Source organism: Microdochium trichocladiopsis (assembly GCF_020744255.1).
Source record: "Microdochium trichocladiopsis strain MPI-CAGE-CH-0230 chromosome Unknown B0I36scaffold_6, whole genome shotgun sequence".
In the NCBI taxonomy this organism is placed as follows: Eukaryota; Fungi; Ascomycota; class Sordariomycetes; order Xylariales; family Microdochiaceae; genus Microdochium; species Microdochium trichocladiopsis.
In genome coordinates this window covers 2,801,814-2,821,958 of record NW_025763549.1, presented here as the reverse complement: position 1 = coordinate 2,821,958, position 20,145 = coordinate 2,801,814, and the positions used below count along the sequence as shown (strand labels likewise).

General features: G+C 55.9%; 7 protein-coding genes across 7 annotated transcripts; 3 read left to right on the top strand and 4 right to left on the bottom strand.

Annotated features, from left to right (window-relative positions):
- Window positions 1–530: 530 nt before the first annotated feature.
- B0I36DRAFT_350534 (uncharacterized protein) lies at window positions 531–1,142 on the bottom strand (the record flags this gene model as incomplete). Its single annotated transcript, XM_046156905.1, has 2 exons — window positions 531–872; window positions 918–1,142. The coding sequence occupies 2 exons, from the start codon at window positions 1,140–1,142 to the stop codon at window positions 531–533; spliced, it is 567 nt and encodes a 188-aa protein (XP_046011994.1).
- Window positions 1,143–2,356: 1,214 nt separating this feature from the next.
- On the top strand, window positions 2,357–3,520 carry B0I36DRAFT_350533 (uncharacterized protein; the record flags this gene model as incomplete). Its single annotated transcript, XM_046156904.1, has 3 exons — window positions 2,357–2,425; window positions 2,487–2,634; window positions 2,769–3,520. 3 exons carry the CDS (start codon window positions 2,357–2,359, stop codon window positions 3,518–3,520), a joined length of 969 nt encoding a protein of 322 aa, XP_046011993.1.
- A 582-nt stretch (window positions 3,521–4,102) lies between these two features.
- Window positions 4,103–4,986, bottom strand: B0I36DRAFT_326247 (uncharacterized protein). Its single transcript, XM_046154315.1, has 2 exons — window positions 4,747–4,986; window positions 4,103–4,689 (listed from the first exon to the last, which is right to left on the bottom strand). Exons 1-2 carry the CDS (start codon window positions 4,920–4,922, stop codon window positions 4,134–4,136), a joined length of 732 nt encoding a protein of 243 aa, XP_046011992.1. The 5' UTR covers window positions 4,923–4,986; the 3' UTR covers window positions 4,103–4,133.
- Window positions 4,987–9,005: 4,019 nt separating this feature from the next.
- On the top strand, window positions 9,006–12,649 carry B0I36DRAFT_350530 (uncharacterized protein; the record flags this gene model as incomplete). Its single annotated transcript, XM_046156903.1, has 7 exons — window positions 9,006–9,061; window positions 9,132–9,236; window positions 9,299–9,537; window positions 9,923–10,188; window positions 10,613–11,089; window positions 11,752–11,949; window positions 12,095–12,649. 7 exons carry the CDS (start codon window positions 9,006–9,008, stop codon window positions 12,647–12,649), a joined length of 1,896 nt encoding a protein of 631 aa, XP_046011991.1.
- Window positions 12,650–13,580: 931 nt separating this feature from the next.
- Window positions 13,581–14,572, bottom strand: B0I36DRAFT_326244 (uncharacterized protein). Its single transcript, XM_046154314.1, has 2 exons — window positions 14,353–14,572; window positions 13,581–14,305 (listed from the first exon to the last, which is right to left on the bottom strand). Exons 1-2 carry the CDS (start codon window positions 14,395–14,397, stop codon window positions 13,628–13,630), a joined length of 723 nt encoding a protein of 240 aa, XP_046011990.1. The 5' UTR covers window positions 14,398–14,572; the 3' UTR covers window positions 13,581–13,627.
- Window positions 14,573–15,795: 1,223 nt separating this feature from the next.
- Window positions 15,796–16,098, top strand: B0I36DRAFT_245174 (uncharacterized protein; the record flags this gene model as incomplete). The annotated part of the gene is made up of 3 exons (XM_046150132.1): window positions 15,796–15,905; window positions 15,956–15,972; window positions 16,025–16,098. Coding segments are annotated over 3 exons (201 nt in total), but the record flags the coding sequence as incomplete, so codon positions are not given.
- Window positions 16,099–17,477: 1,379 nt separating this feature from the next.
- On the bottom strand, window positions 17,478–18,824 carry B0I36DRAFT_411891 (uncharacterized protein; the record flags this gene model as incomplete). The annotated part of the gene is made up of 4 exons (XM_046161950.1): window positions 17,478–18,296; window positions 18,345–18,404; window positions 18,453–18,574; window positions 18,734–18,824. The coding sequence occupies 4 exons, from the start codon at window positions 18,822–18,824 to the stop codon at window positions 17,478–17,480; spliced, it is 1,092 nt and encodes a 363-aa protein (XP_046011988.1).
- Between the last annotated feature and the right edge of the window lie 1,321 nt (window positions 18,825–20,145).

Here is a 20,145-nt window from a genome sequence, read left to right as displayed (position 1 = left end):
TATGCCCTGCCAGTGGTTCACCTGCTCTAGGAAGGTGTGGGCTTGGACGAAGCATGGCGTAGCACGAATTGCAGGACAATATCAACCACAGTCCATGGTGCCCAATTCTGACAGCAGGTCGATACGTACCACCCCCCGAAAGCCAAAGTTCTCGGGTGCAGTGCTGCACATGGTGCCCATCGAGCTGCGCGGCGGAATGCTTGTGCCCCTTTAAACTGAGCGCGCGCATCCAAAATCCTCGAATAGTTGCACCCTTGGCGCGCTCACAACCCTGCTGCACTGATCCGTCCTCGGTGTGGAAAGGGCTGAGCACTGGCCGAGGTTTTATGGCAATCGAGTTCAACAAATACCTGCCTGAGAGCTTGACAGCTTGCTTCCCAGACGTCGAGGTCATCGGGCAGACCGTCTGGTCAGGGCCCTTTGATGCTTGGTTGGATGATCTCAACGGCGCGGTTTCCTAGAAGTTCTTCAAGGAATGTTTCCAGTATGGTATAACATTATAGATTGGACAAGCTACCGCTGCGACAGCTCTACATAGTGATGTCGGTAACGGCCGCTTTCTCATGGAGAACGAAACCGAAACCAACAAACTGCATCTTGCGGTTGCCCTCAATGCTTCGGAGCATGCCTCCAGGAGGAAAGATAATAGTATCCTCTAACGATTTCACCTCTTCGTGCGTTCCGTCCGCGCGCAGAATCTGCACTCTAGGTAGATCCACAGTGCTGATTGAACAACATATGAGGCAGAAGCCTGTTGCATCTTTTGGTTTTGTCGAGTGACCTACTTTAAGGTCGATCTTGACTGGTCCGACCAGGTGCCGCAGGTCCCGTCCTGCTTTCGCAGCCCAGTCCTGGATCAATTGTTCCTTTTCCTGTCAGCATAAGCCATACTATAAGCAGGCACAAGATGTACTTACGAATAGATTCTCCATGTGGAGAATCAGCTTCTCGAACGCATCAAAATCCGCAGGTACGTTTTGTTTGGGTTCATGGGCGCGCCGGCGCCAAATCTCTCGGTCCCATGACAGAGGTCTGTCTTCGAAGACTTCAGCTTGCGAACGGAATCGTTTGACCATGAAGTCCAACTCTGTTTGGGACTTTGGCCGCAACAACGTGGCTGTCTCATTGTCGAGTAGCTCCATGATCTTGGCGTGCAGAAGAGCTCCGACGAGGCTGGTGAAACGTTGCTTAGATAGAGATCTTTGTATAGATTGATGAGGTATCATGAAGAGGTGGGAAAGTCCTCCTCCTAACCATGGATCTCTTTTATATTGAAATTTGGAGACGTATCCGAGGTTGCCTGCGTGCTTTAAAGCGAAGGACACCCATCGGAGAGGCTCGACTATTCCATCTAGACTCGCGACAGGGATCCTGTCTTGGTTCGCATGCGCCCCAATTCGTCCCGAGGCGTACTCAACTCTCCAACCACTCATGCAACGCGATGAAAAGCGATTGGAAGGGCAAGATCGCTGCACGCCAAGAACAGCTGATTGTTGAAGTCACCTTACGGGGAGTCATCATGGGGCTAAGGAGAGAGCGGTGGTGTGTATGTCGTTGGCATGGGTTCGTGTTGGTAGGCCGGGCCCATCCGCACTAGCGTGGCCCACAACCGTGCCTGCACTCAAAGAGTGACTTGCCGGCACGCTTGGCTGCCCAGCCTTGCATATTGTTGGCCGCATCTGGGCTTGCCTGTTCCGCCTCGCGGCCCACGGATGGCGCACCCGTGCCTGACGCCGCCCCACCAAGTCGCAGCGCCCGCCTCCCCTGCTCGTCAATGAGCTTACATTGTAGGCAGTCCGTTGATCGGGTTTCGAGACAGGGGGGCTTGCGTTAGCAGCAGGCGTTGGCTGCTCCATTGGCGCAGAGGGGGAGCTGCACACCCATGCATCTCGACTTTCGACCGCCCTGCTGGGGTCACCTCGCCGCTGGGCTGGCGACAAAGGGCATGATCATCTCACCAAGACACAACATGCACAGGAGGCACGTCAGCCGCCGCTAGTGGAGCAGCCGGTCTGCCGGGGGGCATGATCCGCCAGACATATCCTTGTCGCGCAACTGATCATCGAAGGATGCTTTTCGCAAACCCTGCCGAGCGCAGCTTCCTTGCTCACCGCAGAGCCATGCTCAAGTTGACGGCGGCACACATGTAAGAAATTGACGCTCGAGCGAGGGGTTATCGGGTTGTGAGGACAACTACAAATGAGAGAGAGCGGCCCTGCCGGTGCTAATGCCGAGGGAAGACTTACTCCGCATCGACTGCCGCCCTTCCCTCACATCCACTCTCATTGCAAGTACGACTCCTGTCAGTCTTCGTCCACAACCACGCCGAAGCGCGCATCGCTCTATCTTGCCCAACATGGCTGATTGGTCGGTACTCATGCCCCCAGGCCAGGTCACGGGTCTCTTCTACATACCGTTCGGCAACGTAAGTTGTTTCTTCGCATGAACAAGTGAGTTCTTGATTAGTATTAACGCATCCTCCATAGCTTCCATGGCAACCAAAATGGTGGAAGACGAAGGACTTTTTTCGTAGGGCTGGTATTTCTGTTGCCATCGGACATGTTGAGGTCAAAGAAAGCACCACAAACGGCTGGATCAGCGTCAGCGGTCAGGAGGCTTTTGAAAGGATCATAAGTACTCACCCTACACTTTTCGTGTCCGTTCGTCTTATGCTAAGTCATCGCCAGCCTATTGCAAGCAAACTCAATTGTCCGATCGGTTCTTATGGACGCAGGAGCAGAACAGGGCAGATTATGTCATGATAACAGCTGCTGAGCCCGAATCTATTCTCATTGGTCACAGCCAAGAGTGGAAAGACTATTTGATGCGATGTCTCAAGTACAAAGGCCAAGCGCAGAGCTTGCCCGCACCTCCACACGTACATCCACACTCACTTGAGCGAGTCCAGTACATACACCACTCGGCGCGTCCTCTCATGACTCAAGCAACAGCTCTGCAAGACGTTGCACAACCTCAATGGCCACCAATGTGGGAAATGCGACCGTACGCTCCCAGACAGCCTGTGCAGCCAGCGTCCGCCTGGAAAGAGCCGCCTCCAGGTCCTCATTTCTTCCATGGGGGCAGTCAACACTCCACCACCGCTTGGACTCATCACCGCAAGATGATTGGGGCAAATTCCCCTTCCCACCAACCACAACCATGGGATCATCATCATGATGTGAGATATCAAGCAGATCCGAACCAGCCGCTGGACTTTGGACAGCCGGTCCATCGTGAACAGTTTCAAATGGTTCACTCGCCTTTGCCACCGCGGAGCGAAGCCTCGATCGGTGTCCGGGACCAGGCATACTCGAGTGTCCCTTTCGCGGCCAGCATCATTGCGTATCCTCCCTTCCGAGGGAGAGGCAAAGCACCAAGGGCTGCTGAGGCACGTCCATGTGTCAGAAAGGTTCCACGCAAGCCGCAAGCAGAGCATGCTTCCAAATCTCAGATTGTCATTGCCCACGGGACGTCCAAGACACCAGCCAACGCAGACTCTCGCGTCTCCCACGGTCCCTAGTTCTGATAGTTCTGATAGGTTGGTCTCATACGTAATTCAACTAAGGTCTTCTCAAGTGCTCAGCGCCTCTTTCCCAACGTGTCTCGTCTGGTGTCAAGATTTGTTTCTGAAGAATCTGTGCCCTGCAAGCACTTTATTGACAAGGCGGGACCGAGTTGCGCTACAGTCAGCATGTCTTATGCAGCTATGAGAGCTGGAAAGTCGACTCAGACCGTGCTGCTTTCCCACAACCCACCGACTCCGCGGCTCCTTCGTGCAGCGTCATGCCAAACTGTGGACAAGGTCTCTCCTGCATCCTGAGATACCCGCCGGAACTGCCTGCGTTGTTGTCAATGTGGCCACTAGGCACGAGCCGATTGTCTTCAATCCGTTAAGGAGTCACCGGTGCTATGTTGGGGTGAACGCTACGTGCCGTGCATCGTTCATAACGTTCTCATCTGCGTGGCGTGGTTCACTCTTGTACAGCGTGATTCACTCTTGCACGGCGAGTCTGGTTGTGGTAAGCTTGATCAGAGGATTTCCGGACCTCACTGATGGCTAATAATGAGTTCCGATACCCCGGTCCCGTCTATGTCAGATCTCCTCCATGTTTCCCTGCCAGCAACATGCTAACCTAGCCAAATGCATTAGGTAAGTCTTTGGCCAGCCTGCCTCGGTCGTTGCTGTGTGCTTGCCTCTCCGCAGCGCACTTGGACCGGAGTTCCCGTGTTCCCTCGGCAGGCTTCGACAACGACCCTGATAACGCTAAGGGAGACTTAATCAAAAGCTGCATCACTACTTTTCCGCACCGCCGGCTGTCCTCCAGGCAGCTCAGGCTGCCAAGATGGAAAGCTCCTACCCACGATTTCCAGGTCTTGCCCGTTGTGCGACCGTGATCTCCTGTGGACTTTTTGTATGACTTTATGGCTTTGACGGCTGTTTCAGACTTCGCAGACGCCTCGAACCACTTGCCACTGATGTCATTGAGCTTGTAGAGGGCATGGGCGGATTTGACGACAAGCATGAAGTCTTGAGAGTCCCAGAATACAAGAGCAAGCAAGCCGAAACTGATGACCACCTTGCTTATGAAGTCGATGATGTCTTTGGTCACCGAACTGCACTGATAAGCTTCGTGTGATGCGTCGATGGCTGCTCTCTGCGTTGGAGCCACTGATATTGACATGTTTTCGCTAGTGTTCGTTAGACAAATTGAACCGAAAAGAGCGCCAAAGCGAGCAGATACTAACAAAGCTTTGTCTCGGTCATCTTTGCTCTCCTGAGCTCGTATGGTCGTGAGTTTGATATGGCCCCCGATCCATCTGAGCCAGGCAAGGGCAAGTAATAGCACCACAACACTTTTCCAGGACTTGAGAACGGGAAGGAGTTGGAGCACCGCGCCGAAGGCTGCCACTGGGCCACGCATCAATGTTCCGACTGCTGTTGCTTTTCTCAACGCTCGTTTCAACGCCTGGCTTCCTTTGCTTGCCTTTTCAGTGTCCTCGCTTCCGTCTGTGGTAGCCTTTGTGGCAATCTTCGTGGTGACCTCTGTGACAACCTTCGTGATAACCTTCGTGGTGACCACCGTGGTAACCCCCGTGGTGGCCTCCGTGGTAACCTTCGTGGTAATCTGGGTGGTAACGTCTGTGGTGGTGTCATGCTTGATAGACGGATCCGCCGAGTACCTGATGAGCGCTCGGAACACCATCTCGCTGATGACCCGATCCAACGGGGCCAAGCAGTCCTTCTCGAATTGCTGTGCCATCAGGTATGCGACCGCGTGCCAGCGCTGGTCGAGATGGCCAAGCGGCAGTCGATCAGCGAATAGTAGAAGTATCCAGAGCACGACATAGAGTATGTATATCGTCTGTGCAAGAATCCGATAGCTCAGCAGCTTGACTGTGGATTGTGAAGGCGCGGCGATTGCGTCGTGTTGGACAGCGCCAGCCATAAGACCTAGCTCGGGGTCCTTTGCGAATTGGCACGTTGGGAGTAGGGGCGTGGTTTCTGTCATCCTCGGTGATGCCACTTCGACGCAGTGGGTACATGATGCGGAAACAATCGTGAGTCCTCTTGCTTGTCCATGCGTCTCTTTAAATGGTTCTCGGTTCCGCGGAGCTACGCCTGACTTGCATCAGCGATGTCTTGTAACCCTGTCCGATGCTGCAGTCTAGTGATCCGTTGTGAATCCGGACGCTGCAGGTAGCCCAGACATGCAGGTCCGAGTTGCATGCTCCCTGCGAGGGCTGCTGACCCGATTGGAGCTGCGAATGGACTGCAGAAGCACACTGTATGCGGGAAATCTGCAGCACAACGCAGTCAAGGATCTTGGGGAAAGGTTAGCCTAGAACTCACTAGCTCATCAGGTCTAGATGATGCAGGCACTTACTGATCGGGGCCTGCTCCATATCTGTTGTCGAGTTGGGGTGCTGCGAAAATGCAAGCAAGGTAAACAGATTCATGCTCGGCGCGGAGGACAACCTGCACCGAGGCGTGCTCGGACTGCTGCCATTGAGTATCCGACAGGAGCCGCAGGCGATCTCAAGGCGACATAGAAATGATAGGGTCTGGAATGGATGTAGTATTGGGAAGAGCAAGTTTTGCTAGACAGGCCTCTGCGCCCATGAATCAATGCTGCTGAGTGGCTATGGGTCCATTGCACGAAGAATGCAACGTCGCCGCTCAGCTTCGGGAAGAATCAAGATCTCCAGGATGACATAGCGAGGGTAGCAAGACAAGAGCACTCAAGCCGACGACCTGCCACTCTCAATACGCTGCGCAGCTGCTTTCCAGTACCAGAACCGAGAAATGTCTGCCCAGAGATCTTTGTCTGCCTCAGAAGGCGATGCGACCATGCTACCCGTGCCAGGGTTCCTACGCGTCGCGCGAAAGGGATTTGTGTTGCGGAAAACCTGAGTATACTGTTGGAGTCCGGGGAAGCATTCTAGCGAAAATTCCACAAATGATCTGGTTCGAGACACGATCGGCTTTGCAGAAACGGAGCTGTTGCGCGTGTTGAGAGGACAAAGATAACCCCATGTTGATCAATGAGCCGCCGGGTCCGATACGATGCGTTCGAGTGGTGACAGATCTCAAGCAGGTCTTGTGCTCTGCCCCAGTGCCTAGCAGTGAGTTGATGCAAGGCCTGGTATTGTTTGGTGTTTGCAGTCGACTCGGTTGGTGTTTTGTTTGCAATCGCGGCTAGTTGGTCTTGAAGCAGCGTTGAAACTGCAAGAGCTTCTCCGGCCTCGCTGTATAGACCAGGCACCAGAGATCTGGAATAAGTCGGGGGCAAGTAGGGTGTGGTTGTCGGTCTGCGGATCGTCCATGAAAGGCTGATGTTGTCCCGTGGAGGGGTGAGCAAGTTTGTGGCATGCAGGAAGTCGCTCATAGCGGACCACCCCGTGTCGTACCGATCGAGAAGCTTGGAGAGAGGCGGCTACACCACGCTGGTTTCCCTCGAGTAGATGTCGGTGCTGTCGGTGCTGTCGGTGCTGTCGGTGCTGTCGGCGCTGTCGGTGCTGTTGGTGCTGTCGGCGCTCTGGTCATCATCCTGCATCTCTGCACGAGTGAAGTGATCGGGTTTGTCCATGGTCGTTTTGTTGTTGTATACTTGAGAGAGTCGTGAATGCGTTGATGGTGAATGCAGAGAGGCAGAGAGGCAGAGAGGCAGAGAGGCAGAGAGGCAGAGAGGCAGAGAGGCAGAGAGGCAGAGAGGCAGAGAGGCAGAGAGGCAGAGAGGCAGAGAGGCAGAGAGGCAGAGAGGCAGAGAGGCAGAGCATCGTGGTGCGCGCACCACTCCAAGCGAAACGCCGTTCGGAGCTGTGGCTCGCACACCGTGTGGCTGTGATCCCATGACGGGAAGCTGGTCATGGCCAGATCGAGCGCACTTTAACAATGCCATGTGACTTTGCTGTGCGATATGGTCGATCGTGCTACGCTCATTTTAAAGATCACCCGGTGCCATCGCTTGAGCAACATCCACAGGTGGTAGGAAAGGTCTGTCGGCAGGCGGAACCTCCGGCCACACACTTCCACGAACGGCACGCCGATTGTGGACTAATCCGAGAGACTCATTGCTCGGTACCAGTGAGTCGTTCAACCATGTTCGGAAGTGATGGCTGCCACGTGCAGACCGTGCCTCTGACCCTGCGTTGATATCATGGCGGGGAACAGAAGTACTAGGAGAGGGTATCCTGAGATGGGACCAGGGAACCTCGAATGAATCGCAGGGCGCGCGTGCTCCGATGAAAGCCTGTCGAAATGGGCACCCAGGAGGTGCTGTGGAAGCGCAAATCTGTGGCTAGAAATGGTGCCGGACTCAAGCAAGGGCTGTACTCGGCACTAGGCATTTGGGAGGTGATTTGGGATTTCCATGGGCATCGGTTCCAGAGAAAGATTGCCAAGAGACGGGCTAGGCAGCTGTGCCAACCCGCAACCGATCTGGACAGCTTCCGGCAGAGCATGTGGCGACAGCCCGGTCACAAGTGCTAGGATAGCGTTCCTTGCGCGCACACTTTCATGGTCGGGAAGCCCTCCTTGAGACCCTTTACAACTGAGTCAGGTTTGGGGCGTCCGGGCAGAAATCGTGAGGTAGCAGCTCACCATGCCCACGCTTGTTTGTTTGGACGTTGGACTGCATCCAGCTGAGCGCCACCGCCACTGTACGCCACTCCTCCCTAAAGCCATTCAATCCCGAGTTCGGACCAGACTTTGGCGTCAGCTTCGACAAGGCCAGGGGCCGTTGTGGTTGCACATTACCGGAGCTCTTCCCCATGCTCTGCGAATGCTACGTCTCGCCCGTTCAAATTGGCAAGGAATGGTTCCTACTTGGCCATGGCGGAATGGGAGCCGGGAATCCCCCTTGTTGCGAGGCTGAGGGTTTCCACAGCGGCTCGCAGGCTTGACGAGGAGCTTTGCTAGCTCGAGGCCAGCAACCTGGATCTCCACTCTCTAGCCAGCCAAGGAATGCTACAAGATAGCCAATGACCATACATCTAATTTTTGAGGTGATCTGTGGCTATGGGGAACGACTGACACCGCATTAGCGCCGGGGCCCTTCCGCCCAGCCGCGATGCCAGGCTCGAACGTGAGTTCACAGACAAAGATGCACAGGCCCAGGACTTTCCCTGTCCCTCCGATTCTGAACAATAGTGGGACCTGGGTGCAAGGAAGTGGGACTGGTCGGCCTGTGCAAGGGGGAGCGGCAGGGTCATCATTATCACAAACAGGCTTCTTGAGTGTGAGCACGGTTCTAATCAAAGTCCTCAAAGAGGCGGGCGTGGTATTGAGCTGCAGACATATATAGACCCTTCCCTGCATGCACCGTCTGACTACACTCGGCCATGACAAGTAGCTTCTCGATGCAAGCTTTTGTCCTCGTTCATACTTCGAAGTCTGCAGCAGGTTTTCGATTTACTCACCTCAACTACCCAACACAACAGCAGCATGGAGAAGTGGATATTCGTCCAAGTCGAAGTGACGACGACGGTTGTGACCATAGATCAGCATGGCCCTTCAGCCGGAGAAACCCGGCAAATCGAGAGCACCGACTTCGGGAGAAAGGTATGCTACTGCTGAGCCTTGCAGCCACGGCGGCTAACGCGCTTTAGAATAAATGGACTCGCGTATTTAGCCTCAAGAACTTTGGTCGTGTTCTGAAGAAACAACGCGTATCTGGCAACAAGGCCAACCGTTTGGTCTTACTCGGTAATAGTGAAGAGATACTCAATAAGTTGAGGTCACACAAATTCGCCAAGGTCGATCCTGGGGACGATTTCAGCACTCAACACAGGAAAATAGAAAGCTTTCGGGAGAGATTGAGAGACTTGAGGAGCCGTGGGGCGCTGAAATGGGGTGGCTGGATTTCCCTGTTGTCGTGTTGGTCCACAAAGGCACCAGCAGAGTCATGAAGATTTTGCGGTCTGGACTTGCGAGTCTGGCGACCACAAGCCAACTTGGTGATTCTGGCCGGCGAATTTGTATTGTAGTCTCTGCAAGCACTACAATTGGGCTCCATCACAATTGTAGACAAGTGGGGTGTAAGTCCCACACGACAGAGGTCACCATATCCTAGATATCTAGCGACTACAAACACTTTGGGTTGTCGTCACGGCCGAGGCCATCCCATCCTCAACTACTTGCAGCACAGATTTTCTTGACTTCGTGCTGGCGAAACTCTTCTCATGCAGTTTCACGAAGTCGCTGATAATCGACGCAGCTTCTGGAGATATTCATTGTTGCCGACAGTGGGAGCCCAGTCCGCGGAACGCGCGGAGTCTACGCCGCGTGGGGCTGACGTGGGAGCTGAGTCATCATGCTAATGTGTGTGCCCAAGCTCCTTGTCGAGGAGGGCCGCCTCGGCCAGCGAGTGCCAAGGGAGTGCATGAGATGGTCACTTCATCCGGGAACTGGTGGCACGATGAGATGAAAGCGTGATCCTGGGAAGTCGTGTCTTGCAATTGGACTGCCTATCCGTGAGCTACAAGCCTTGGCCCTCAATGTCCATGCTCTCCTGGCACACAGTGCACGAGCGCATCAAGCTACAACCACGGTGCCCGCTCTGTGTCACTGTCAAGGCTGCCCATGCTGACCTCGTGAGGGAGTGCAACAGAACCTTGACTGGCGCTTTCTTGTCGCGAGAAGTGTTTCTTGGGAGTAGTGCTGTTGGCTGCTTAGATGCCTCATGCGCTGTATGTCCGTACCGCGTGCTGTAACATCATCACAAATTCTTGGGCTCCCAGGGCGGTAATGGCATCCGGCGACTACTGTCACTTGATGTGGACATTCACCAGGTGTGGGACTTGCGAGTCGCGCAAGGCGCCGCCCTTTCCCGAGGTCACCAGGGGGAATTGCTCAGGCAGCAATATTTGCGCATTGCCGGGAGTCTAGCATGCATCAGGCATGGGCACAATAGCGGGCATGGCGCACTGCGGTCAGCCGAAAAGCTACACGGTCATATGCGTGCCGGGGAGCCGCTGTCTCTCGCCAGAAATCGCCATCTACCATCTTCCCTCTTCTCAACAACTGTCATCAGCAGTGTTCGGGTGATCCTGGCTCTACGCTCCTGTCACAAGCATCGACCTCCCACTCCTCCTACCTTATACCTCTCAACAGTCAGTCTCCCACTGCCCGGCACGAAACCACGAAACCGACAGCACAACAGAGGCCGACAGCATACTACGAAGCATATCGACAACATCCATCCCTCCCACAGGACTGGCAGCTGCGCTCATGTCGCGTTCCAAAGCCAGCCCTCCGCGCGGTGGCACCAGAGCCTCTGTCCCCGCCTCGGTCTCCGGCGACGATCCGAAAGTTCAACCTGACCTCGAAGGGATACGGCCTTCCTCGTCTGTGGGAGCTTCAGGTCAAGGTGAGGATGGCCTGGGCGATCAGGGCGGCTCATCTGATGACCAACATATCGCTTCGCCAAGCGAAGAAGGTGGCAGGAGCGATGACAACGGCGACAACGCGCGCGAATCCCCCAACTTCTTCGAGGAATATAATGCGTTCTTGGCTAAGCAGGACGATATTGTAGGCAAGAAGTTGGATGCCGTGCAACAGCAGGATACATTCCTGAGTGTTCATAAGAATGTCAGTCTTCAAATCGAGGCGATGAGGAACCAGCTTCAAGATAAATAGAAGAAGTGTGGCAGTAGAGGAGACTCTGGGTTCATTGCTTGGTCTTGACCAAGTCTTCGCCCGAGCTGAGCGATACAACGTGGATCCTCATATATTCTTCATAGCACGAATGTCTTCATCCATCTACCATGTCTCATCATTCGAGAAAATGGTGATGACCACTGCTCTTGACAACCTGTTGCTCTGGCTTTTCGTGACCCATGGACTTCAATGGCTTAACAACAGACGTCACCACCCATTTCTCCACTTGCTATCAGACACAGCGGTACCGAAGCCCCGGTGGCAATGGCCGTCACAGCAGCCCGCCGCTAGGCCGCCTCCGTTCTCTCTAACAAGGCTGACATGACAGCCCGTCGAACAGTATGAGCTTTTGCCGAGGCATCGCAACTGCATATGCTCGCAGCACTCCCTCCGTCCCGCCCTGCTCTTCTCCTATCCATCATGATCAAGTCATCCGATGTGCGATGGCGCGCGCAAGTAGCGGCCGAGGAACCGGGGCCGAATCTCGAACTGTCGTCTACGGCGTTGCGGTAATCGGCTGGGCTGTGGTGACGGAAATCGTGATGAGAGTTGGTGGGAGACAGCGAATGTAACTATTCGACTGCGCGCTCCAGAAAGCCTTGGAGGCATCGCCACCGAACTTGCGTGTTTGTCGCTCTTGTGGCGTTGCTCGGCTCGTTGCCGACCCGGACATCTGGTTCTGTTGGAATTTCCTTGATGTCCAAGAATCAGCCTCTTCGAGGCCTCGTCCTAGCATGCCAGCCCTGAGCCTTGGTCCCGCCTTTTCTGCATGGCTCACGCGTGGAGTGTGGGTGTGTCGGAGACTCGGTTCGAAGTTGTTTCGTGCAAGACTGAGGTCAGTCGCACAGCGTCGGCGGATACTGCCAGGCACATCGCGTCGGAAGGTTCGGCAAGGCTCGGAGGTGGACGTCACGCTCGTTGCGCTCTGTGGTGTAGTTGTCCTCGCGAGACGGTAATAGCGGCGAGCGCGGAAGTGATGCTCTGAGCACTGTCGTGAAACTGGTGGCGACTGTGGCCTCGGTGGAGCGTGTACGTCTCTACGAAAGGTGTCCCTCTGGAGTCGTCCGAGGTCGCGGTAGACTGGTTGCAATGGCGAAAGCTGTCAGGACTGTTGTGGCGGAGCAGAGCCTCGAGGGCAGAGAAGCAGCGAGGCGGGCGGGTCGTTCCACCGCACCATCACAGGTAGCGCTGCCCCGTCTACATGCTGAGAGCTCAGAGGCATGGCTCATAGCCGGGATGTCCGGTAGACCCCAGGTTGTTGCCGGCAGTTCGCCGGATGTGCGGCTGTCGTGGCACCCTACAGTGATCGTGTCCCGAACAGCTTGCTTGGGCCGCTCTTATGGTCACGAGCTTCTGCTTCGATCCAGGCGTGGTGATGAACTTGACCTCCGTCCGAGCGGCACAGAGCCAGCTATCATGACAGGCAGATCACAAGCAGATTCTTCAGGGACACGCATTGTCACCAGTGATGCTGATATCAAACGATTCTGACAGGCCCCATCCCCGGTGCCGTTGACCTATAGCGACCAATCGCTGTATCATGCTTCTCAGTGTTTGCCCAACCATTCTCACTCGGCTTGTCGTTCAGCTGCTCCTCGTGAAGCTCAGCGCGTGCCTCTAAATACCCATCCTTTGGAGGTCACGCCATCGTAGCAACCTTTAGACTGCGAGAGCCAGACGTCAGCGAGCGTCTCACATCCAGCACAAGGTTTGCATATTGTGGGCAAGCAGGACATGCTACGCAGTTCGAACACGTCATTCCATACCCAGACTTCCATGCCATCGCTTGGTCACACAGATACATCCGCATCAGTCATACATTTCTTATCGTTGCATCGCCACTTGAGCTGTCTCAGCTGTTTGACCCGGACTCGAGGCATGAGTGCCCGGCGCCTCGGATCATGTCTTGCTTCTCAATGCGGAGCTGCATCAAAAGAAAAGGCCTCAGAGCCCAGTCATGATGAGCGTCGCAGCCACGACAGGGTGCGACAGAGTGCGATGGAGCGCTTTGCGACCTCGAGCCATGGGTGAGGCCTGGCGTCGTTGCCATATCCAACACCATGCAGTCCGGCGTTCCGATTCGCTCGGAAGACAGCACCAACCCCTGGTCGACGCCCCTCGCTATCCTGGGATCACCCCCGGCTTTCTGGGCTGACGCGCAGCTTCACCGGGCCCACAACGTGCATGCCTCGCGCGAGCTCCGAGGGTGACTTCTGGCGCCGCAATCGCGTCGTGTGGGAAGAGCGCTGTCTTGCTTGGAGGATGCGCCAGTGTTGACGGGCTTTCCAGTGGCGTCGTGCGAACACCCTAGACGCTGCGAGCATACTGAACCCGGCACAGTCGCGGCGCATGTTTCCGAGGCTGGATCGTCACCTGCCGCCAAGGCACAGAGCGTGGTGGACCAACTGAAGCTCGATCCTGTGGGCAATGCATCTGTCAATTGCGTCGTTATGGCGACCTCTGCGTAGTCTACTTGACAACAGAGCTACAGCTAGAGGCGGTGCTCGCACAGGACCTTCTCCTCGAGTGCTTCTCGGGAAGTGGCTCCCCTAGGAGGCGACATAACGCGCAACTACTATGCGCGAGAGGACGCCGCCTGAGACAATCTGCCAACTGAGCTCGGTAGTTGCTGATCCGGTCTCTGCAGGTTTGCAACTTCTCCCTGCAAACGAGCGCCAGATGACAGTAACCACAGCAGTCTGGCCCATCTGTGAACAATTCCTCGGGCTCGACGAGCTCCTGGGGCGGAATCGCTGTCACCAGGCCCTCCTCGTGCGCCAGCCAGTCTTTAACCAGTTTCAAGACCTCCACCTGGCCTGTGCCGTCCTTGACCGAGAATCTGACATGTTCAAGTCCAATATGGCTTCCAGTGTCCTGCCAAGTGCGATCCCTGGTCGCCTGCTTACACTTGTCGGCCTTGTTCGCGATGATGATGGCCTTCCCAGACAAGCTCTCCACCCAGATCTTATTCAACGCGGTGAGCGAAAGCGGGCACGAAAGGTCATAAAGCAGGATCCATAGAACAACAGGGCTAGTTGGACACTGAAAGCTTTCCTTGAGATCCTCTGCACCTAGTCCCGGGAACTCTTTGACGTCAATGCTGTGCCCGGGTAGCGGTTCGCAGGTCGGTCGATAGGTCGGAGAGTACTACGCCGATGTTAGCCGCCGCGGCATTCGGTCCAGTGCAGACTTACCTCAACGAGATCGACTTCATGGACCGTGTTCGAGAATGAACTCATAAGCCACTCTATATTTGAGTTTTGCCGACGGCAGATATGCCTACGACGCCGATTTGTCTGCGAGGATCATGTGGCTCTGGTTGGGTCATGCGGGTTGAAGAACGCATGGTGCTCAGACGATGAGAGAGCTGCCGGGATGAGCGTCTGAGAAGGGTCTTCGAGGTGAGTACATGCCGAGACATGGTCGCATCGCCCACGCAGCACCTTTATCTGCAAATGCTGCTGGAAGCAGCCACCCGCGTACACGTCGTTCATTACTGACACGCGTGCCGATCGAGCTCGGACGTCTTGTTGCAGTCTGGACATGAGCTGGGTGCGTGCCAGAGTGGCAGGAGAGGGTGCATTGCTGTCCCGATGTCCCGTGCCGTGGTGGTCGATGGTGCTCATGCCAGCGGGACAAACCAGGGGCGAACTTGTCGAGCCGTCCAGCCCCCCATCATCATGCGCCCAGCCCGTGTCTCGCTGGGCCCATCTCAGCTTGTGGTCTTGTTCCCGCGCCCGACGAGAGGCCGCGCAGTCTGTCCGCGGCCGCGGTGGTGATAACGGATGCAAGGGTGTGGCGGACGTGAGCACGCAGGATGTGCGGAGCGGGGGGCCCGGGCGTCATCGGCGCCGCCCTGCAGGACGCAGCTCTATCAGGTGCGACATGCCGCATGCACTGAAGCCCCCGGTCGGCTGGGACCAACCCTGGTACTCGTGGCCTGGCCATCTCTTGTCCCTGAACTCTCCGGCAGCACATGCTCGGCGTCGAAGCCCCAGCACGCAGACCCCTGGAACCGGGTCGAGCTCGGTTCTGTTGGTCGTCAGCTAAGGTGTGATCGGCGCGGTACGTGACGACACGAACATTTCCAATGAGCATATCACGCTTTCGGAGATGAGGCTAGACCAATGCCACAGAGTGGCATCACATTCCGGTGGGCCAACCTAAGGCATGATCGCACCAGGCTCGGTGTTCAACGCAACGCGCTCAATGGCCACTTCACTGCGCAGACGAGCACACTATTTTGGTGGAGGACACGCTGTGGAGTTGGTACACGACAGCTGCCGGGGTCATCGTGCGCTCGGCATCCCACCTGACTGGGTAATTGTCCTCGGAGCTGGGGGAAAGCGGGGTGCAGGTTTGATGAGTGCACCGGGCACGGCTCGGTCGTCAGGATCAGCCGTGACGTGAGTGCTGCTCACGGACGTTGTACACGACAAGCGTTCGCAAGTGATCCCCAGTCCGCATGAACCCGGCATATGTCCGTCGATGCCATGGGGTACAAGAAGCCGGGGTTCTTTCACTGCTTTCCACCCGCAACCTCTCGACAATGTGCCCTTCCAAGTCAACATGTGCAACTATATCCAAGTATGTATAACGAATCGAAGCCATTGTAAACTCCAGCAGCTGATCGCTAGCAGATCCAATACCACTGTGGCCATTTCCGGTTTCCTGTCCAACGATGGTGCCATGTCTACGAACGAACCCACAAGAAGTGCCAGCCCAACGTCACCTGTGCCGAATGGAGGTCAGTTTATTCTTGCACCTTGGAGCAAACAGCTACTAACATTCTCTCAGAGGTGACGAGGTTTGTCGTAAGTAGACCACTAGAGAGACGCGGATCGAACTAACAAGTGACATCAACAGCGGACTGCCGACCACAAACCCCGCCAGTCTGGGAATGGATGATCACAAGGCCGCGGCAGAGCCCTTATGTTTGAGCGTGTACGTGTGGTATCGAGCATGGAGAGTGTATCTGTGTTCGTGGTAATGGTGAGAGAACTGAGCTTTGCACGATATAAATGCAACTGCTACGGTGGCTGCCAGGAAGCATTGAGATCTATTTTTCAGGGAATGTAGTTTGAATGACACGACAAGCTGGAAACTCTGGGCGACAGTGCGAGTGTGTTCTGTATAGAACAGACGCCGTCCCTGACGTCTAGGAAGCGTACGGGAGCGGGTAGTGTCGTGCTGCAAGCTCCGTGATGCGGTCAATGGTGACAGAACATGCTGTGATCGTCAGGCATGGTGGTTTTGGCGTTTATGCCTGGTTCGTCTGCGAAGAGGGACGCAACGTCGATGGAGGCATCGATGTGCCAGACTTCGGTGCCGGTATCGTTGACGCCGTCCATGGTCTCGGTGCTATCCAGAACGAGCTGGCTAGAGGCCTTTCCGCAGAGGTGAAGAAGGGATCTTCGAGAAACCTTGACCAGTGAGGGATGGTCAGCCTTTTGAGGGGATCAAGGGAGCGCAAGGCAACAAGCTTGCAGTGCGCGCACCAGTGCAGGCAGTGAGTGGCTTGGAACCCCTCTGGCCTGGGCTGGGGGGCTGGCCTTCCCGGCCGGCGGGTAGCGAGCAATGAGCATTGCTGGCACATGAGGAAGGAGGGGGTTTTTGCGGCGCGAGAGTCATCCCGGTACCCAACCTTTGTGGGAGTGCTGGTATGCGTCAGGTAGCACTGTCGAGCACCTGGCTTTCAGACCGACGGCAGCGCGTGAGGTTATCCCGGGCAGAAAACAGACTTGCGAGCATCTTGTCGGCGCCGTGATCGTTCGGCTGGAGAAAGAGAGGAAGTCGGCCACGAGGATGCAGGCTCGATGGAAGACGACAGATGCAAGCTTCTCAGGGGCCTTTCAGCACCGATGAGCGACGAAGTCCCTTCTGGTCGCCATCACCAACCACTGGCGGACATGGTTGCCCCTGGCTAGCCATGTAGGCGGCCGGCAGGCTACCCTAGCTCCGCCCTGGTCAGATCGGACCCACAATGTGTTGACTTTGCTGGCCGGCAAGTGACTTCTCACCTCACGTCGGGCCGTGCAGAACGGGCAGAGTCACGCTTGGAGGATACGCCAGAAACGGACGGCCATTCGCTGGGGTGGGCAGACCCGCATAAGCCACAAGCACACGCAGTGGAGCCGAGGAATGACACCCCTTCGGGCAGGCAGGGTGTTGCTTGCCAGCCGCACAGACAGCACCAGGGAGCTCGATTGAAGGTAATGCAGCATTGATTGTGTCATTGTGGTGTTCTGCCCGCAGAAGTCTCTATGACGTAGCGACTCGGCCAGATGCCGCGCTCGCGTTGGAAGTCTACAGGAATGGTCTATTTCTCGAGAAGCGGCGCCATAGAGTCGCGCCGCTCGGCGCCGCTGCTGGAGACGCGCGCACGTACGCGCCTGGAAAGACTCGCTGGCCCTCGGTTGATACGCCTTTTCAACCTGTCTACCAAGTTCCTGCAGGCAACCGCCAGAGGACAACCACAGCAGCCCAGTGCCGCCCCAGCCTTGGACGGCTTCCTGAGCCAGACCTTCTCGCTGGGCGAATCCTCCAAGCTGAAATCCTCCCTTTGCGCACCCTCCTTGGGCGGCTGAGCTGGTAGATCCTCAGCCTGCAGCTCCCCAACCTGCGGCTCCTTGTCGTGCTCAGCAGACCACATCTCTGCCTGCAGTCCGTCGTCCGGCTCAGCATGTGAGCTCTCGTTCTCTCCGGCGTCGCTGTAGATCTCTATCTCAATGTCTGGGCATGCTACTCCCAGCGACCGGTATATCTCAGCGATGAGCTCGTGTACATGACGGCGGCTCCGCAGAGAAATAGTGAAGGCGGGAAAACCCAGGTGCTCGGCTAGCTTGACCTTACCCCCGGAGTCACCAGTCCCCTGAAGAGGCTGGTCAGAGAAGGTAGAAACAAGAATGGGCTTCATTGACGAAGCTTCAGAAAATGAGACCTTCTTGAGTTTCTCCCACCTGCCCAAAACTTGACGGCGAGCGAACGGCCACCTAGGATCGTATAACAGCAAGACTACTGTTCCGGGACTGTCGTGTCCTGCTAGAACTTCGCTGATATCGTCAGCCCAACTGGGGACCTCGACAATCTCGATCTTATGCGGTAAACATTCCGAGGTCACACTCCAGGTCCCCGTGTACTATGACAACGTCAGTCACCGCAATATGGCTCTCTAAGAGTGACGTACCTCGCGAATGGTGATGTAATGGAGCAAGCGCTCCGCGTGCTTCTTCTCGATCCGTGTGCGCTATAATAACGTCAGTTACCGCAATATGGCTGTCGGGTGGTGACAGACCTCGTCAATGTTGAAGTCTAGATTTGGCTCTGCTACAGCCTTCAGGATCTGCTCTCGGAGACGAGTCTTGCCGGCCTTAGACCCGCCAAGGAGGACGACTCGCCCTTCGAGACGCTGTAATCCTGTTTGCGGCATGATGGTAGCTGAGTGGAGGATCTTGCTCAGACGTTGGGAGTGGCTGCCAGCTGATCGCTGCATGCCGCGGTTACACGGCGCAGGACAAGGTCATTTAAATGCCTGTGGACGCAGCTGGTGTCAGATCCTGGTCATCAGCGATCGACCACGGCAGTCAGGATTGACACGAGCCGTGCTCGGCGTCCCAGCAGCGGGTGCACTCATGTCCCAGGGCTTCCTGCTGAAGTCCTCGGTCATGTTAGTGGTCCCGGAACGGGACGGGCCAGCCTCTATCAGACTGGAAACAGCCATGTCTCATTGAAAGGACCCACGACGCGCGGTCTTGGTCTTTGGCAGGCAGCGGAGGCCAGCTTGGTGTTCGGGGTGGCACCACGGAACATCAGGGGCCGCTCTGCCGGCGAGCACGGAACCTTAGTGTGCAGGGACAGGCCGCTATCTGGGTGGCTTGCACGGCCCACGCCATCAACAGAGCACGCAGTGCACAGTTGGGCATCCACATGCCGAACTGGCACAAGAGCGTACCTCCTCCAACACCGCAGCAGATCCTGGATACCGGCTTATGTACCATGACGGAGACGCATCCCTAACGCTTTTGCGACTCCAGCAGCCGAGCCGGTTGACAGAATAAATCGGACGCTAATGCAGAAGCTTAGTGTCCGGCTTTTTTGTGAACCGCCTCGGCCGCTACACAGCATCGCTGGACACCATTGCACACATTGACGCAAGCCTTCGCTTTTGGTCTTTTCAGTATTAACGACAAGTCATCGATATGGTAGTGTCGTTGCATAGTACAGCATATGTTTGATATGCATGATGGTGTTTTTTCTTCCGAGACCATGAACCTCCGTTTGTCCAAAAAAAAAACGCTGTGGTGCAGCCTCGGGCCGCTGTGTCGCCGGAAGGAGGTGTGGGCACTTGTCAGAGTTGTAGCCAGGGGAATCGGCGCCTAACCCTTTTCGCTCAGTTTCTTTCAGTCACTGAAAGAAACTGAGCGAAAAGGGTTAGGCGCCGATTCCCCTGTCTCAGACACCCCTTTGTGCACTGATATGCTCACCAATTGTTCATCTGCCAGCCCTGCTTGATCTCTTTCCCCCCACAACTCCTCACCAGTCGCGTACAGAGTTCAACATGCAGCTGGACGAAGCTCAATGCTGCCAGGCGGTCAGAGGCTTACTGCAAGATGCGCTAGACGGCCCCGGACCGTGTCTTAGCAAAATCGTGCGAATATTACAAGGCCACGAAGTGTGTATGCGTGTGGACTAATATCTCCGTGGAAAGTGCTAACGGAACCATAGGCTCAGCGATGTCTTTCGCATCAGCTAGAAGAACAGCCGGCGGATGAGCAGAGCTTGCCTCTGTCAATCGAAGCTGCTACAAGCAGCGCGGCGAGCCACAGGCCGTCACGAGCCCTCTCATCGTTTGGAGGTCCGACCCCCGGTACCACGGACACAGCCAGGACGACTCCAGGTCACCACTCGTCCAGCAGACCTGCGATAGCAGCACCACAATCAAAGCAATCAACGTCAGAGCCAACCGCAGGGCAAGCGCCAGAGCCGCC

Coding starts and splice junctions, on each gene's coding strand:
- B0I36DRAFT_326247 (XM_046154315.1), bottom strand. CDS start 4,922: ATGCGTGGCCCAGTGGCAGCCTTCGGCGCGGTGCTCCAACTCCTTCCC. Junction 4,690..4,746: donor GATGACCGAGACAAAGCTTT/GTTAGTATCTGC, acceptor AACGAACACTAG/CGAAAACATGTCAATATCAG.
- B0I36DRAFT_326244 (XM_046154314.1), bottom strand. CDS start 14,397: ATGAGTTCATTCTCGAACACGGTCCATGAAGTCGATCTCGTTGAG. Junction 14,306..14,352: donor ATGAAGTCGATCTCGTTGAG/GTAAGTCTGCAC, acceptor ACATCGGCGTAG/TACTCTCCGACCTATCGACC.